This window comes from Harpia harpyja, chromosome 9, assembly GCF_026419915.1.
Source record: "Harpia harpyja isolate bHarHar1 chromosome 9, bHarHar1 primary haplotype, whole genome shotgun sequence".
In the NCBI taxonomy this organism is placed as follows: domain Eukaryota; kingdom Metazoa; phylum Chordata; class Aves; order Accipitriformes; family Accipitridae; genus Harpia; species Harpia harpyja.
The window spans coordinates 24,789,363-24,807,841 of record NC_068948.1 but is presented as its reverse complement, the minus strand read 5'-3'; the positions used below and the strand labels follow the sequence as shown (position 1 = coordinate 24,807,841).

At 52.9% G+C, this 18,479-nt stretch overlaps 2 protein-coding genes across 2 annotated transcripts; both read right to left on the bottom strand.

Annotated features, from left to right (window-relative positions):
* Nucleotides 1-411: 411 nt before the first annotated feature.
* LOC128146494 (methanethiol oxidase-like) lies at nt 412-8,528 on the bottom strand. Its single transcript, XM_052797916.1, has 12 exons — nt 8,328-8,528; nt 6,840-6,893; nt 4,765-4,877; nt 4,239-4,424; nt 3,486-3,606; nt 3,084-3,266; nt 2,321-2,499; nt 1,622-1,700; nt 1,375-1,496; nt 1,181-1,273; nt 869-987; nt 412-716 (listed from the first exon to the last, which is right to left on the bottom strand). The coding sequence occupies exons 1-12, from the start codon at nt 8,491-8,493 to the stop codon at nt 554-556; spliced, it is 1,578 nt and encodes a 525-aa protein (XP_052653876.1). The 5' UTR covers nt 8,494-8,528; the 3' UTR covers nt 412-553.
* A 2,335-nt stretch (nt 8,529-10,863) lies between these two features.
* LOC128146174 (methanethiol oxidase-like) lies at nt 10,864-16,747 on the bottom strand. The gene is made up of 11 exons (XM_052797343.1): nt 16,611-16,747; nt 16,185-16,297; nt 15,127-15,312; nt 14,482-14,602; nt 14,209-14,391; nt 13,701-13,883; nt 13,200-13,274; nt 12,781-12,902; nt 12,588-12,680; nt 12,225-12,343; nt 10,864-11,707 (listed from the first exon to the last, which is right to left on the bottom strand). The coding sequence occupies exons 3-11, from the start codon at nt 15,292-15,294 to the stop codon at nt 11,545-11,547; spliced, it is 1,227 nt and encodes a 408-aa protein (XP_052653303.1). The 5' UTR covers nt 15,295-15,312; nt 16,185-16,297; nt 16,611-16,747; the 3' UTR covers nt 10,864-11,544.
* Nucleotides 16,748-18,479: the final 1,732 nt, after the last annotated feature.

The following is an 18,479-nucleotide window of genomic DNA, read 5'->3' as shown; positions in this document are numbered from 1 at the left end:
TGTTTGCAATGTGTGAGTGCACAGCGTGCGTGCAGTGTGTTTATCCATGCAGTACGTGCACAGCGTGTGTGCAAGTGTGCGTGGCACGCGCGTGTGTGCCCTATGGGGGTGTATGCAGTATGCGTGTGCACACAATACGCGTGTGTGCTGCATGCATGTGCTGGGCAGGGTGTGTGCACTGTGTGTGCAGCCCGTGTCTGTGCAAGCCAGAGGCTCCCGCTCCCAGCATATGAACCAAGTTTGCTTTTTTGGGAGAAAATGCTGTCGGCGCTGAGCCTGGCGGCATGAGGGGCGTGTTAGGAAAATCCAGCCTGTTAAGGAGAGGTTCACGGTGTCGCATCCCTGGTTTGTTTTCTGGCTCCTGAAAACCATTTAAAAACAAGATTTGAGGCGAGGAGAGCTGCTGCTGCAGAGGACGACAACATCTTGGTTTTATTTAAGCAAGGGCAGGATGCATGGGTCACCAGCAGTTTGCTGAGTGTGTGAAACTCCTGAAGCCCTTGTGCACTGGGATTTTGGGGTGCGGAGAGGCTTCGGGGGCAGCAGAAGGTGGCTAAACCCAAATATCGGAGGTGCAGTCCCCGCCGGGGTAGCGGATCTCGTGTGCCAGGCAGGGCCCATCGGGCTCCTTCCCAAAATCCACCAGGAAGCTCTCATTGACTGTCAGGCCGCCCTGCTCCGTGTCTACGTCCAGCTGCAGCATGACGGAGCCATCCCTGCAGAGGGGTGAGAGCAGGGAGGCTGGGGTGTGGGGGGACCTGCTCCTGCCTCCAAGGAGCTGCCGAAATTTGGTCCCCGAGCTGCGGGGTCTGCACCTCCCGCCTGATGAGCTCGTACAATCATCCTCGTTTTATCAAAGTTTTCTTACTTGATGAGGTTGGGGTAGAACTGCCTGTCCCAGGCGCTGTAGAGGGACGTGGTGACATACAGCCTCTTCCCGTCCAAGCTGAGCTGGATCATCTGGGGCCCTCCCGGCACCCTCTTCCCCTGGGAGCAGGCAGAGGAGCGGACGTGCTGCCAGAGGGTGCCAGACCGGGACACGCCTCTGCCTCCCCAAGACCAGCGGTGCAGGCTGCCACATCCATCCCATGGGATGCGGTGGAGCAGAACTGCAAGGACCCGCTCCCCAGCCTTGCCACCACTGCCCAGGCTGGGATTTTGGGGAGATGGCTGGGCTCACCTTGATGAAAAATGGGTCTGGCTGGCTCTGCAGCTCTTCGTCCCTGCACACAGTCACGGGTCCTCCCTTGGTGATGCTGCCACCCAGAAAGACCTGCAGGAGACCAAAGGTTTGGGTGGCCAAGACAGTAAGGAGGGGCTGATTCCAGCTGTTCCAAAGAGATGGATGTGACCAGGAGCCTGCTGCTGCCTCACCTGCCCCACCAGCTTGGGCTTGCGGGTATCGGAGATGTTGTACTGGCGGATGTCTCCATGCAGCCAGTTGCTGAAGTACAGGAACCTGTCGTCCAGTGAGATGAGGATGTCGGTGATGAAGCCTTGGGGAGGGTATGACAGAGCTGCACAAACAGGCAGCAGCACCGGCAGCAGCACTGGCAGCAGCACCAGCAGCGCCTGGGGAAGCCAGGGAGCACCTTGGCACTCTGCCCGGGGACACACTGACCTGGCATGTCTGGGAGAAGCCATCCCTCCACCTTCTTGCTGGGGACTTGGATCACCTTCTCGGCTGCCCAGTCTCCTCGCTGCAGGAGGTGCGGGACAGAGCATGGCCCCGGGGGGGCTCAGCGTGCATGGTGGAGGCAGGATAAGACCTGGTGCTGGGGCAGATGCTGCATGTGTGTGTCCACCACCTCTAGGGCTGTAGCTCAGCTACTTTGCCAGCCATCTCTGGCTCTGCAGAGCCACGGGGAAGATGGGGATGAGCTCTGGGACCTGAGGAAGGGCTTTGGGGGCCAAAAACGTGTCTAATTTTCCAGCTAGATTAGCTGGTTTGGTGAAAGATGTTCTCTCTCCTCACCCAGTTCGTCATTATGCACAACAACAGACACCAAGAAGAGTATTGCTTGGGCTGTTGTAAATCCACAACAAAGGTATAAATAAATCTCCTTTAAATTAAATCATTTCAGCCTAAACTGCTGCCAGTCAGAACAAGTCCTCTGGTGAGATTACCCCAAGCCAGCTCATGTTCTGGGTGCATGGAGGTGGCTGCACAGCACGAGAGGTGGTGTGTGCATCAGCAAGGACCGGAGTTGGGCTGGGAGGACAGTGGGGGGTGCGGGAAGCGGGATGCTGCGCAGAGTCCTGTGGCTCGGTCAACCAAGGGGCAGCACCCCTTTTCCACTAACCCTGGGGGAGCACGTACCTCGGTCTTGTAGAAGCGGTGGATGGCACTGCTGATGGTGCAGCCGACGTAGCCCTCGGCGGCGTCAGGGTTGTGGAGGAAGCGTATCTCCAGGGGGGCCGCGTCCTCACCCACGTCGATGGCCTGGATGTAGGTGTGAGTGGTCCAGTCCCACACGTTGAGGCGGCGTCCGTAGCACCCTGGGAGGGGAGGGCAGAGGCAGGGTCAGAGGGGCTGCTGCAATGCGCAAGGTCTCAAGCAGATGTGCTATGGGTTCGGTGAGTCCTCAGCCCTTTTAGCTCCCCAGGGGCAACCCCGTGGTCTCTGCACCAGCACACACCAGTTGCTTTGGACCTTGGCAAAAGCCATGGGAAGATGCCCAGCATCCAACGGCGACTATCTCGCTAGCGTGGGGGTGGGAAGGGCAGTGTGACCTTTGGGGAGGAGTGGGGCTGAGCTGGGGCTTCATCTTTCATCCCTACGGCTGAAATCCAACCCCATGTACCGCTCAACAGTGGCATTTATGGACTGCCTTGGGTTGAACTTCTGGTGCTTGCATCTTAAGTGTGTTCCCAGTAAATGGGCTGGGCTTGTCTTTTTTAAATCCACGGGATCTCTAGGAACTGGTGTGAAATTCATTTTGCAAGCAAACTGTCTTGGACAGTTTTATCTATGCCCAGTAGATGCCAGCTCTCACTAGCAACAGAAGAGAGTTGAAATTTGGCCTTTTTGCAGTCCTGCTCAGCATCTCCCTCCTGGAGTATTTAAACAACTGTTTTCTCACCTTTCTTCAGATCATTTGGATCAAACCCATATCCCAGGCATTTTGGGATTCCCCATTCAGTGCTAATCAGGACATTATGGCGTGGCTGGTACCAGAAATCATAACCCATCGGGGGGATCTTGTCCCCTTTCTCCCAGTTCCCCTTGATCTCAAAGGTCTCTCCATCCAGCAGAATAAAGCCACCTGATGCAAAACCAGAAATACATTGGTAGTGAGGAAATCATCCAGATTAACAGTTTACATGTTATAAAACAAGCAGCAACAGACAAATCGACCCACTGCAGACGAGGCTGCTGAATGGGCTGAGAGACCTGGGTGAAGCCTCCAGGACAGCTCTGGATGTGGGGACTGTTCCTCCTGTCCTGGCACCCTCTCCCTGGGAGACTGAGGGGACTGGGGTACCTTTCCCGCTGCCAGCTGGGTCTCCCAGGGTGCTGATCATGATTTCACCGTTGCCCAGGCAGTGGGAGGTGTGGGGGTAGCCCAGGCTGCACTTCCAGAAGACGTCCTCCGAGTTGACAACCTGCCGGGAGTTCACAGGCACCGTCATATCCTCCGTGCCGGGCTGTCCCAGGTGAGAAGTGTGTTTGCTGCTGCACTGAATGCAGGTTCACAAGCCTGGTGTTACTCTGTGGCGCAGCCGGGCAGTTCCTGCCTGACCTCAAGATGGGACTTGCCATGCAGCCAGAGGGGCTGAGCGCGTGAGCTGGGGCAGAGCGTGCACAGTCCTGCATCCCCAGGCATGCCGGTACATGGGGCGGCTGCTGCATTCACCCCGAGAAGCTGGCTACTGGCCACCAGCGAGGCCCTCGCACACCCAGGCTTGGGGCAAACTGCATGCAGATGCCTGGGGCTTCTTTGGAGACACACGCCACAGGTGAGACATGGAATGTAAACCTGACAGGCAGTGCTGTGCCTGGCACCTGGTGTGCCCTGGTTCCCTCCTGCATGGAGCTAGAAGGAGAACTCGGTATTTGCACATCAGCAGGAGAACAACCACCTTCCACAGCCTTCCCGTACTGTCATCCAGGCATTGGGGTCCTGCAGAGCTCTTACATGTACCCCAAAGCCTCTTTGCCAAGCTGTCACCACAGCCAGAAGCCACAATCCCAGTCCTTTAGCCTTCAATGTGTACTGGAACCACCTCCCAGGTACCTTGAAAAGCCTGGGAGCTCGCAGGTCAGTTCCCACGTCCACCACGTAGATGCGGGAGGAGATGAAGCTGGGGAGGATCAGGCGGTTCCGCTTCTTGGTGGCATCCCCAAAGCAGCTGCTGCAGGCGTTCCACCCCGAGTGGTGCAGCTCGTCCCCCAGGTTGGGCATGGGCAGGCGGTGGATCACCTGCAAAGTCCCAGCCCTGCTTACACCAGTCTTTCCTCTGCCAAGTGCAGGATCACAGGCAGACCAGGGAACTCAGTGCATTGCAGACCCTGTCACAGGGTCAGGATGCCTCAGGTAAGTCTCACCCTGCAGAGGGGAGCAATGGTGCACAGGGGATCCTAAGGGTGGGGTGTGAAGTGGATTTTACATGCATTTCATACGCACAGGAAGGCTCAGAGTCTTGGGGAGAACTGAACAGGCATCAGCCTTCGGTACTGAGCCAGCAGCTTTGTGGAGCATGAAGGACAAGCACTGAGCTGTTTCCCAGGCCAGTTTAGTACCGAGATAAAGCATTTGGTACCTGGCAATAATCCAAAGATTTGGGGTTGACATCCACAGTGGCCAGAAAGTCGGGTTTCTTCCTCCCAGTGTTCCTGTAGATGCAGGGCACATACACAATCTCCTCCCGGGGACCTTTCAAGACAGAAATGTTGCATGAACATCAGCAGAAACCACCTTTGACAGAATAAAAACCTTGCAGGAGTCTCTGGTCAGCCTAGATCTCCCTCCCAAGGAGGTGGTGTGTTCCCCCATAGGTATGGGGCAGTGGATCTCTGTCTCTCTGCCGTACCAGAGGCACTAGGCTAGTGTCTGTTTGCAGGGGGCTGCCCTGCGGGGGTTTGGGCTTATTCAGATCCCTTGCCCTGGGAAGGGATCTCCGGACCTCAGAGTCCCTAAGGAAGTCCACGGCTTTGGGACTGCAAGGACATGCCAGCCCTTCCCCAATCCTATCAGTCACACAAGTCAAACTACATTGTGTCTTGTTGCCATCACATCTACACAGGAGAAGCCTTAAAACCACATGAGAAGTGCTTGCCAGACTGAAGTCAAAGGCAGAAAGCCCCCCCAACCTCCTGTGCAGTCCCATAGTCCCACTAAGCAGTGAAAATCTACCGTGACACAGTGGTGCAAGAGCTCTCTGCCTGCAGGGCATCCTGCTGGGAAAAGAAGGGCTCTGCCCCAGGGATGTCCTTGCCGCGACAGGTCTGCCATGCTCCCTGCTCCATGCACTGCTCCCCATAGCAAGTGTGATCAGCTTTGCTGGGAAATGGCTTTGCTCTGGGACCTAAGCACCACCCAGCCCTCAAGCAAGGGCATTCAGACCCCACAGAATCTGCTTATTACTGCGGAGGTGGTACTTGCTCTCAGTTGTGTCAGGATAAAGTACTGCCAAAGTGAGGGCTAGTGGGGAAGAACTGGTTTAGGAAATGCTAAGGAAGAGAGAGCAGTGGGAAACAGAGAGAGAGCTGATTTGGGACCTTTGGATTTGATCCAAAACAGGTAATAGCTGGCTTTGCAACATGGTGCCTTTATAAACCTTTATACAGTGGTGCCTGTGTCAGTCTTGGGTTTGAGAGCAGCTGCCAAACGCCGAGGGGTCTTGACCCTGCAGCTGCAGTGGCACCACAAGTCAGGGTATGGGACACAGCCACAGAGCTCATACACCTCCCAAGGTATCCAAAGGACACCAAGGAGCTTCTCACCACCTGCTCGGGAGCCCAACCTGCCAGATGTCTGCATGGAAGAGCTTTTTGGGTGCCAAAGTTACTCAGCACCACTGAAGCCACCAGATAGTTCCCAAGGGAACTTGCCAGAGTAGCAGAGTCAATAGGTTTTGTGTTATTTGCTAATAATTTAAATCACTGTCCAGCCCTGCTAACACACGGGGATGTTTTAAAGACTCATCTCTTCATTGTTGTTTTCTTGGTTCAGGGACAGGAATGACAGATCATGAGCAAGCTCCAGAGCTCTCCAAGGTTTCAGGGTTGTGTTTGCTAAACCCTAGAGAAGAGGATTAAGGGAGGGATAGCTGGAGATGATGCATTCATCAGTCTCTTCACATCAGAGCACCAGTGTTTCGGCAATGCAGCAAGAAGGATTCTCAGGCAAAGTGTTCAGACATGTAAGGAAGCAGCCTGTGAGGCTGTTTTTTATACAATGAGGTTTTGTCATGTGATCCCAGCCATCAGGAGCAGAGTGGAATGAAAAATCAGGATGGTCCCCTCTCCCTCCCCAGGTTTAGCTCCAGTAGTGGTGTCATGGGGCTATAGCAATACAATTGCCTCTGAGACACTTAAAAATCCCATTTGGTTTTGCACAAGGAAGCCACGGGTGACTTTGCTGCAAGCTATGACCCATCCCAAGCCATGATGAAACCTAAAAAGGTTTGTTCTGACACCAAGCTGTCATTATGCAATTGATGTTTGGCCTCAGGACAGGCCAGAAGTGAAACCATCGCTTCCCTAACGCTTGCTGGGAGCCTCCTCCGAGAATGGAGTTAATTGATAACGCCCTTTTGAAAGCATTGTTTTAATCTTCACCTAAATCACAGACAGCGCAGGGCTCTTCCCTGCCTGCCCTGGATTTCAGACTTGCCTTTCATTGCATCCAGAGGTGAGGCGAAGCCAGGACCACATGCTCCACACTTTTCTGCATTGAGAAGAACAGAAACAAACAGAAATTAGATGACAGTGACTTTTTTTAATCCTCTTTTTACGAAGGAACCGCTCACTGGAGTGGCTGTGCATGCTCCCACTCTATGGCAATGTTTGAGGTGAACCAGGATGCCCACATGCATCCAAATGAACCCAGAAAGGTTTGGGGCTCTGGGCAGCCAAACAGGCCAGTGATATATTTCTAGTACAGAAAGGTACAAGGCTCACAGCTGTGTCTCTCCGCTTTGCCTCCCGGCATGTCCCTGTGGTGGAGAGGAAGGGTTGCTCAACACGTGTAGGGGCAATGCCAGGCTTGCATGGCCTCAAGGAGATGCTGAAAGCTCTGCGGTTCTTCTGCAAGGAGGAGGAGGATGGGAGGCAGCAGCGAAGAAAGGCAGTATGGCCGGGCTGCTGCACCAGGGGCAGAGGGAGGGGAGAGGATTCTCCTGGGAGCTGAGTGGGGAGAAAGCATCCCCTCGCTGCGGGATGAGGAGGGGGATAAGCCGAGCCCCAGGCTCTGCTCTGCGGCTCCTCCTGACCCTCTTTGGGATGGCTTCACTTTGCTGTGCCTTGGTTTGGGGACATTAATGCAAAGCTTTTGCACAGAAAGCCTGTTTCCACCCAAGATGTTCAGTGCTCGAGGCGTCAGCCTCCTCACCAGCCCCTAGCATCATCCTGGGAGTGCTCATCACGCTGCTGTGTGTCTCCGGGGCACTTTGAAACCTGCCAGCCTCGTTCTCCAAAAGACTTTAAAACTGCTGAGAAAATTGTCCTTAATACAGTTGAACAAAAGCTTGTTAGGAAACAACCACCACCACCAAAAGGACCCCTTCTCCCCATTTACAACAGCAAGCCTGAGGAGAGGGAGGAAAACCCCCACCTGAATTGTATGACTTGGCTTTGCTGCATCAGCTTCTTATTTGTTTTTATTCTTATTTATCACTCATGTCCCTGCTCCTCCAGGGAAACGCTCCTACCTGAAGCACTGAGAAACCACCCCTCCAGCTTGCTTCTCCCTACTCCTTATGTTACTCCTGGGAAAATAGCCCCATCAAAGCCAGACTTTGCACTGCGGACCGCCTGCCATGGTATACCTGACTATAGCAAGCACAGTCTGTACAAGTTGCAGTTGAATAAATGAGGGAATAGTTAGAAGGCTTTTAATCATCAGTCTACCTAAATGTTTCCTGGCACTTTTAGTAGCTCAAGAAAAGAAACCCTTTCCTGGCCAGAGAAAACACCACATTCATCCCCACGTTTCTTTTTACTTTATGCTTTCTGGGTGTCAGAGTAACAAATCCACAAGACCCAGCTCCAAACGAGTTTAGGAGGACTCTGGAGCAAAGCCCACAGCCAGAAGGCACCAAGCCACCAACAGACCCAAGCCTTCTCTTGAGAGCAAGCTGCAGTCAACGGAGAGATGTCTTACCTGTGCTGGAGGCTGGGTTGGATCTCACCTGCTGATGAGCAGTGGAAGGAGACGATCCCGCCTGCATTCTGCCTGCTAGTAGCAAGTCAAGAAAGAAGATGCAACTCTGCGGGGGTTCAAATATATAGGGAGCAGGACAGGGAGAAGGAGGGTTTGGAAAAAGCATGCCAAGGGGAGGATCCACACACCTTGGGGTGTGGGAGGTACCAGGGCAGCCTTTAGCATCTTACAGCAGTGGAAACGTGCAGGGAAGCTGTTTCAGTGCTACCAGAACCTCCTTCCCTCCCACAGGGGTAGGGGACAGGGCTGTTTCTGTACTGCATAGTGCACACATTCTTGCAGACTGGAAAAACAAGGGCTTTTAGCCATGAAGGGAAAGCAGGCTGCTCCTCTGCTCTGATTTCCTGCTAGAAGCAGTGTCTTGAATTTCCCTATGGGGTTGAGAGGGTGCCCCTGATGAAGAACGGGCAAGCACTGCATTCCCAACCACAGAAATAATTTTATGAGGTTGCAGATGTTAATCACAACTGAAAATGAAAAGTGAGGACTGGGTTTCTTTTAATTGCAGGATGAGTGTTTACTGTGGGATGTTAATTTGCTGGCTGGGAGGAGGGCAGAAGCTATGTAACAGTTTTCCCCATGACACATCTGTCTTAGTCACAGTGCCTGCTACTGCTTCTGGCTGCAAAGTTGGGCGTCAGCCGGCTTGGCTTATAAGGGCTGTGCAGTGGATGCTCAGCCTTCACAGGCACATCTTTGCTGGCAGGTTGCTGCCTTGTCCTCTCCAGTGTTCACCCCAGATGTAGACTCTGAAACCAGCAAGCTCAAACAGTCAATCACTCTGCCATCAGAGGCTCTCAGCCCATTGCACCTGAAGATTGCCAGCAAAAAGACGGATGGCCTTGGCTGAGTCTCTCCCACACTCACCTGCTTGGGCTCATCTGTTTGTATTTGATGCTCAACACGGTCTATGGAGCACACTGCAGATCCACAATGTGGTGGTCAGCACGTCCCCCTGTGTCCCACCTTGCCTCTGACCAAGGAAGGCTTCTCCAGGAGGCCTCAGGGCTTAAATCCAAAGGACAAGGCATGTCTAAGCAGCACCCCAGCTTCATCTGGACCTCTCATGCACCTTCCAGTCATCCTACATGGAAGTGTTTCTGCTGCAGTTCAGCAAGATTGCCATAATGGGGTTACTTCCCTTAGGGAAGACGGGTGATGCCAGCAGTGCCTGTCCTCATGGACAGCTGTTGGAAGCTGGGAAGGACTTGGCGGGTGCTGGCACCAGGGAGAAGCCTATCTTCCAAATAACCACGAGAGGGAACAGTCGAAGCATCCAACTTCAGCCACCCCAATTCACCATCTCCTCAGGTAAGGCACATTCAGCCACTGCAGATGCACCGCGTTCCACGTTCCTCGGGGTAACTCATGCGCAAGCGTGAGGAAAGGCCCACACGACCTGAAACACTGAAATCAGGACCCAAGGACCTGGGAACAGGCCTTGGAGGGGACAAAGGAATTCGCTCATACCAGCAGAAACATGTCTGCATCCATCCAGCTTGGGCATAGCATGGCCTGATGGTGGAACAAGTTGCTGGGTCACCTCTGCACCGTTGCCTGTTGGTCTTCACGGTCCAGCTGCAGCTCAAAGCCCAGACTGAGTCCTCGCCTTGCTGTGTGACCACCTGCAAGTCAGAGAGGGCGGTCAGTTGACAGTGTGAGGGACAGCAGACTCTCTGATCGACCCCATAAAGAAGGCCATTCGGTAAGGGAGTTCTTCCCTGCGTTAAGGTGGATGGTGCCTGGCCCCACCCCAAGGAGGGGTTTCCAGGGTGGATTTGGCACAGCTGCCTCCAGCCACCTGGACCACACGCTGGCATAGGGATGTCTGCTGGCCAGACTCTCCCTCCAGCCAAGGGAGAGGAGGAGGCACCTCTACTGAGAGAGAGGCTTTGCAGGGTCTGAGAGCAGGTGAGATAAGGCTCATTCCAAAGCCACCTCAACAGCAGGGACATCCCCCGAGAAGGCCTTCAAACAAGGCAGCTCTGGAGGATCAGAACGGGGTGTTACCCTCAAGCAGCACCCCAGGGATGCCTCTCACCTCCTGAAACTCAAGACCTCGTCTAATGTCGTCCTCTCTAGCCAGTGAGAAGAGGACCCCCAAGGGGGCAATTTCTCCCAGACCTCTTGGACACCTCATTGAAGCTATGGAACTGTTCTCCAGAAGGGAGTGTTTTTCTCCTGGGACCATTAAGGGGGCACAAGAGAGCTGTAGCAATATGTTTGTCCATGGGAAGTGTGAAGAAAGAAAGCAAAGATCTTTTCTTCCAAGGTAAATATGGAAAAAGCTAAAATTTGTAAGGATTCACATTAGATCCACATTTTTGCAACCTTTGGGTTTCAGGAAGACTAACAGGCACTCCTGACCAGACAGTGTTTCTGTCATAGGGATTTCTAAACCCCTGACCTAATCATTAACCACTGCTGAAAACAATATAGAAAGGCTTCAATGAAATAAGACACGTGAAGATCCAGCTGATGCAAAGAACAATTTTATTCTTGTTTAAAGCAGAACACAAGAGCAAACCAGTGTCATGAAACAGGCACCTCTTTTTGAAATAAAGCACTTCATACTCCTTCAGCTATAATGCATACCGACCCAAGCACGTGAGAAGCGAGCCAAGAGGGCTCTTGTGCCAGGGGAAGACTATCCAGGAATGTCCTGGCTGAAGAACAGTAACTCGGACAAACTGGGCACTTCACTTTCTTTTGCCTTAGTTTTCAAGGGTGAACAAGCTCTGAAGCATAACTGAGAGTCCAACACCTTGCTACCGGCCCCGGTACTAGACAGCGATTGCTAACAGGCTGGGGACATCAAGGCAGGTGTCCGACAGGCCTGTAGCAATGAGGCAAGGCATGGTGGGTATGGAGATGTCTGCCGAAAGGCCCTGTGCGCACTGCACGTGTCTGTATCTGAGCAATCGCCCTGGGCTCTGCTCTGTGAATCACACCCAGGGATTGCTTTGCACTGAAAACATGCCTGTGTCGTTGTTCACTGGCCTGAACCAAACCCTCGCAACAAGGCAGAGCTTCCATAGCTTATGTTAGCAGAAATCTAGACTCCAGCAATGAATGAGGACCCCCAGACCCAATTACCCTACGCTCTTAATGGCTGCACTACAGAAGAGAGAGAAGAAGGGAGTCTTTCACATGGCGCCTAGGCCAAGATATCGGTGGTGGAATCCCCACAAGGGAAGTGGATGTCATGGGCAAGGCAAGGCCCATTGGGTTCCTTTCCAAAATCCACCAGGAAGTTCTTGTTCACGGTCAGGCCTCCTTTCTCAGTGTCTACATCAATCTGCAGCATGACAGAGCCTTCCCTGCGAGGGGACAAGAGCACAGCTATTACAGACAAGCAAACCATGGTCCTGTTCAAGAGATCCTGCCCTTCACCCTCCTGTTCCGTATCTGCTAGGCATGATGTGACAGGCAGGCCGGAGCTTGCCTTGGTGTTGGAGATCATCGTCTGCTTTGCTAAATCGAAACATCTCTGGTGGATACACTGGGAGATGCTGTAGCAGAGATGTGGCCTGGCTCCCAGAGATCCATAGATGGATTCACTCCACCTTTCAGACTGAAACACTTAGGCTCTCCCAAGCCAATCCCTGGCACTGCAGCTCCACACAGGCAGCAGCTGCACCTTGCCCAGCCAGAGATGTTTGTGAGTCAACTCACAATGTGAAATTCAACATGAAGAAGCTGCGGGGATGGTGTTAGAAAGAGCTGTCCCCTTGCAATCACAAACACGTCCTTGTAGCCCCCCTGATGAGGCACCTTTCCTGTTTCTAACAGAGAGGCCATGCAAAAGAGACCCCTTGTCTCCCAAATGTTTCTTACTTGACCAAGTTTGGGTAGAACTGCTTGTCCCATGTGCTGTATAAGGAGTTGGTGACGTACAGCCTCTTGCCATCCACACTGAGCTGCATTTTACTAGGGCCGCCGTACACTCTCTTGCACTGAAGGCACAACAGACAGCAGTGATGTTACTGGCTTCCTTCTTTGAGCAGTCAAGCACAAGCAGGAGCAGGGGAGCAGAGCAGAGTGGCTGCCTCCCCTCCCAACACAGACAAGCTACCAGATGCTGCAGACATGGGGGCACCTCCGTGGTGGCGACCTACCCCAGAAACCCTGGGCAGAGAATTAGCAGAGCAGAGCCAAAGTCCAAAGGACACCAGAGGGCAAACAGGCCACGGAACTCACCTTGATCACCACGGGCTCTGGCTGGCACTTCAGCTCTTCGTCTCTACACACAGCCACGGGTCCACCTCTGAGGATACTGCCTCCCACAAACACCTGTAAGTGAGGCAGTGGGAGACATGTTGCCTTGTCATCTAACCACCACCAGATCCTGCCGAGGAACCCAACAGCGCAAGCCTTTCTGCTCCTGCCTTACCTGTCCCACCAGCCTGGGCTTGCAGGTTTTGGAGAGCTCATACTGGCGGATGTCTCCATGCAGCCAGTTGCTGAGATAGAGGTACTTGTCATCCATTGAGATGATAAGGTCCACTGTGAATGCTAGGGCACAGAAACAAAAAGCTCCAGAGAAGACAGCAGCAATAGAAAACATGCCTTGCATCGAACCCCAGCTCGCATCTCTCCCTGCCATTCTGTACATCTCACAGGCTCAAGTGCACAGGCTCCAGCTGGGGCAGCACTGTCTTCTTGGGGGTGTGCGCAGCCCCTCAGCCCCTCCAACGAGCCTTCTGTCGTGTTTACGCAGCAAGGCTTTGGCGGTCAGTGAGTGGGCTTTGCCAGGCTGTGCAAAACAACACTCCGGAGGAAAAAGGAAACACCACCTCAGGGCACACGAACCTGGCATCTTGGGCATAATCCATCCCGTCACGTCCTTGGCCGGTATCCGAATCACCTCCTCCACTGCCCAGTTGTCTCTCTGCACAAGAAACACAGGCACCGCACCATGAGCGTTCCTGGCTGGTCAGGCAAGAGCACTCCCCTGCACTCACACACTTGCACAGCTAGGCAAAGTTGCCTGTGGAAGGCTACCACTGCACCCAGCTACTATGAGCAGACACAATTAGGACAGCATCGTCTGATACCAACAGCAAGGCTGGTCTTCATCGCTCAAATTAATCCCCCACATGTTCATCCCAGCTGGTCACGATGGGCTCCCTTTACACTCAGTGGAAGAACAGACTCCTCTCGTCCTAGCACACACATCCAAAGCAGGGTCTGGACACTGCACTCTCCACACGCCCCCTTCTTTCTCTCTGCTACCCAAAATTTCTTCTGTGTGTTTCTCAATCCCTCTGTAGCTCACCACGGCCAGGTCTCCCCTGGCTGCTGGCACAATACTTGCCTCGCACTTGTAGAAGCGGTAGACGATGCCACTCAGGGCACAGCTGACATATCCCTCGGCAGCATCGGGGTTGTGGAGGAATTTAACGCTCAGGGGCAGAGAGTCCTCCCCCAGGTCAAAGCACTGGATGAGGCTGCGGCAGGACAAGTTCCACACGTTCAGGTGGCGCCCAAAGACCCCTGAGGAAAAGGAAAACCACGTCAGAAGAGGGAGGGCTACCCTAATCCCTCCCCAAAACGCTCACAGGCAGGGACAGCCGTGGCAGCGATGAGCCAGAATCAGCAGAGAAACTGCAGTGATTTAGGGAGCAGTGGGACAAGACAGGAACCAGCCTGTCTTAAGGACAGATGCTGCACGTCCTGTAGCCGTGTCTGTAAAATGGGCCATTGGGGAAGAAATCTGCCCGTGTCCTCTCACCAGCTCTGGCCCTTTCTTTGACGGCATCGACACCCTCCCACCACCTCAGTGAATTCTGGCTCAGCACTTGCACCCATATTCCCTCACCTTTCTTGAAGTCATCGGGACTGAATCCATATCCCATACGTTTTGGGACTACTCCGGCAGAGCTGACCAGAACGTTGTGGCGTGGCTTGTAACAGAAGTCATATCCACTCGGCGGGCTGTCACACTCATTTTCCCAGTTCCCCTTCAGCTCAAAGGTCTCTCCATCCAGCACAATAAATTCACCTGTGATACAAAAAGGGGATGCACGAAATATCACATACTCCACTTCCAAACCAATCAGTTTGTTCATGGAGTTATTAAAGGGCAAAGTACCTTTCGCATTGCCAGATGGATCTCCTGTGTTGGCAATCAGAATATCGCCATTAGGCAGGCTGCGAGGTATATTGAGGTATCCCTTGTTGCACTTCCAGAAGACATCCACTGGCTCAATCATCTGAAAAAAGTTGACACACACACACTTCAGCCTCTGACTGCTCAGCTCATTTCACACTCCCTGGCAGAGCCTTTGGCCATCAGAGACTTCTGAAAATCTCTGACGCTTGCCGGAGCTTTCTTTCCCAGAACTCACACTTGCTAGGGCCTGCTCCTCCTTCGAGAGGAGCACAGAAGCCTCTGAGCTCCCCTCTACACAGACAACAAGAGTGCAGCAACACCTAACTCATAACAGCTTCTCTGTCCACCTCACTATTTGGGAGGGGGGCAGGTGTGGTGTGTTGCATGACTTCCCGTTATTAGACTCTCTCTGAATGCAACAGGCACACAGAAGGGAACGCAATGATGACCGGAGCCTTCCTTGGTCTGAAAAGGAGAGAGCCGAGAGGGAAAAGTGACCCAGCTCTCTAAAATCAGGGTGGAAGAGAAGATGAAGAGAGAACCCTTCTTCCCTCTACATTATTCAAGAAGCACCAGTTCCCAACTCCTTCCCAGAAGCTTGTCTTTGAATCACCTCAGGCATACCTTACACAGCTTGGGAGCCCGGCACTGTGAACCCACATCCACCACGTAAATGCGGGAAGAAATCAAACAGGGAAGAATCAGCTTGTTCCTTTTCGTTGTGGTATTGTCAAAGCAGGGGCAGCCAGCGCTCCACCCCGAGGAATGCAGCTCGTCTTTGAGGTTGGGCATGGGCAGGCGGTGAATCACCTAGGCACTCAAGGTAGAGTTAGGGTTCGCACAGGGAGGCACAGAGAAATGGGGACCCTAATGCAACCAGCAACATAGAGATGATAACACCACTGCCCACACCAAAGGAGATCTCCGGAAACGTTAAATGTGACTGATCAGTTCAAAGACGCACAGTAGATGTAGATAATGTGTCTTTGCAGCCTTTGGAGACAGGTAAACTCCAATTTCCCATTTAGGATGACAGCAGACAGGTTGTACAGTGCATAACAGAACATCGCCGACATTGCAGCACAGTAGAAAATTGCTGAACTCTGCAAAAGTGCTGGATACCCTAAACCACCTGGATCACTGGAGACCATTTTCCATGCTGAGCAGCCACTGACAGGGTGATTCAGAGCATTTGCTCAAAAACTCACTAGCAGCACCAAGATTCTCTGGAAGTGAGTTGGGAAGTGAGTCAGAGCCAACTTGTCCCCGGGACACAGAGACAGAGGTGATTCAACTAGAGTGAGGCATACAGAAGACAGTGGAAAGAGACCAGGAAGGTGAGATTCCTAGCAGACAACATCCCTATCTCACGCATAATACCGGTGGAGAAGCAAGAAGTAGACCTGTCATGACAAAACTCACAAGGGGTTTCCCAGATGGGTCTTGGCAGGATATGAACAGGCAGCGGGGGAAAAAAGTCAGTTCAGGGTGGATGAGACAGAAAGATGCAGGAAGACAAGAAGGTGTAAGGCATAAACAGACAGCTGGCATGACAGGGTGGCTATCAAGCAATCTGATTTTCCCCAGCAAAAAAGAGTAGATGTCCTGAATCTGGAGGCACTATAAAGCACAGAGCCAGCAGCTAGTCACCAGCCCAATAAAAACAGTCAAGACACAGGTACCTGGCAATAATATGGAGATCTGGGGTTGAGATCGATGGTGGCCAGGAAGTCAGGTTGGTCGATGCATGTTTCCCTGTAGGTACAGGTCACGTAGGCAACCTCCTCTCTGGGAGCTGGGTATATAGAAAGCTTCCTTTAAAACACACCATGAACCAGCCAGAAAGGAAAAGAAAAGCTTCAACAGACTCTCAGATAGGACTGAACTTATTTTTCTGGATGCTACAACCTTCCTCCTTGGTCACTGTCAACTGTCCAACCCTGCTTCCATTACTGACCCAGAGGTAAGAGAACAAAAGTGGATCTCCATATAGTTACAGCCTTCTCCCTTTGGAGAGGCTATAACACACACAGTTAATGGTGGTCTCCACTAACACGGAGCTCTTTCCCAAACACCACCCACTCCAAAACACGCTCAAGAGGACTTGCCTTTCACAACATCCGGGCAGGTGGGGTACTCGTAGCACTGAACTCTGCATCTGTCTGATTCGAGAAGAAGAGAAGAATAAAATGAGAAACATCCACATCCTAAAAGGTGCCTATTCAGAGGACTTTGTCCTACCTGATGGACCTTCTGCCACCCCCGCTGTCAATGGGGACCTCTGTGACCAGCATCTAGTCTTGTTATGGCACTGACAAATCACAGGTGCAGGAGAGGAATCCTCTCTCAAGTGCCACCTGGCGTAGCATGGATCAAACCACTGCTCAGTTCCCTTCTGCATCCTCTGAGCACCTCACTGATCGCTTCCCCATCAGCAGTGAAGGAGAGAGAGCTTACACAGAGAACCACGTCAGTATTGAAGGTCTAGCCCGGAAAATAAGTCTGGTTTCTTGTCTCCCTGATGATTCCGCAGCAGAAGGGGAGGCTCCCCTCAGCACGGATGCTACAGCCACATGCAAGTAGCTTTTCAAGGCAAAAAGAAGCCCCTGGAAGCAGAACGGTAGCAAGACAATAGAAACCTCTGGCACCAGTCAGACAACACGCCAAACTTCAGTCCCACTCTTCTCCTTCCTGCAGTGCTGCAGAGGAACAAACCTACCAGTCCACAAATGGGTTTCAAGGTGGGATGTCTGCAGCCTCCAGGCAGTGGCTGGAGCCAGATCCAGGATGGGGCTACAAGGCTTGGAGCTGCTGTGGGCTGCGGGGAGGCTGCAGAGTATCTCTTACCCATGCTGAAGGCCTTCTGGTTCACTCTCCTCAAGAGCAGAGGTGCTGGAACTGGAGGTGCAGCTTGCTGCCTGCCTCACTGGAGTGGGCTGTGTTGTGCCAAGGCTGCTCCGAGGGGGCCTTATATACAAGGCAAAGGGGTGGGGGGAGAAAGCAAGCTGCCAAGGGAGGAGCCATCACTCCTAAGCCTTTGGGAGGTGCCAGACCAGCACTGCAGCTTGTTTCCGCCTTGCTAACCACCAATCTAGAGGAAAAATCTGCTGGTCCATGCAGGTCTTTTCCTTAAACACAACCTCCCATATCTGATCCTGGGGCTCTGGTGATTTCCAATGACTTCTTCAGGCTCTGGAGGCCTCCATGTCCCAGCCGAGAAACAAGCTAATTAAAGCCATCCCCCATACCCAGGCTCCTGCCATACAAATGTGCAGTGGCTGCAAATTCCACACGAGGGATGAGAAGTCCAGCTAGATAATCGGCCCCACCAGCAGCCTCCTGGAAATTACAAGGTTTCAACATACGGAGGCCACCAAAGGCACCTCTGAAACCTGGACCCTGACAGAAGGCACGTCTCTCTCTGAGGGCTGAGCTGAAGGCATCATGGGCTCCCTGGGGTCAACTCAGAAAGCCAGGCCCAGAGGTGCCTCTACCCACAAAGAAGACTTTGGGAGCTCCTAAGGACTGCTAACTGGGATACAGCACTCAGAGGAGGGAGGGGGCTCCAACAGTACTGACATCAGAAGAGACTTGAGGAGCTGCTGATGGCTCCCAAACAGCTAGAAAACACATCAGGCTAGGAATGGGTGCCTCAGGAAAAGCAAACTGTGCCCTTGTTGATCTTGTTGATGCAGCACCTACAAGGTCAAGACATGCCTGCTGCCTCTCAGGTTTGCATCTCCATGTGGGGAAGTCAGCCCACCTGTGGAAAATAGGAACCTTTAGGGTTCGGGGCAACTGGGCACCGTGAAACAGTGCCTGAGCAGTAGCTACTTACTCTCCCCACCAGTCCACTCACTGAACACCCAAAGCCCCATAGCAGCCACTAACGCTGCAAAGTGCCTGGCACCAGTGTGGTTGAATTACATACAAACTAGACTAAACTGTCACAAAACACCCATGGGAACAGCAGAGGC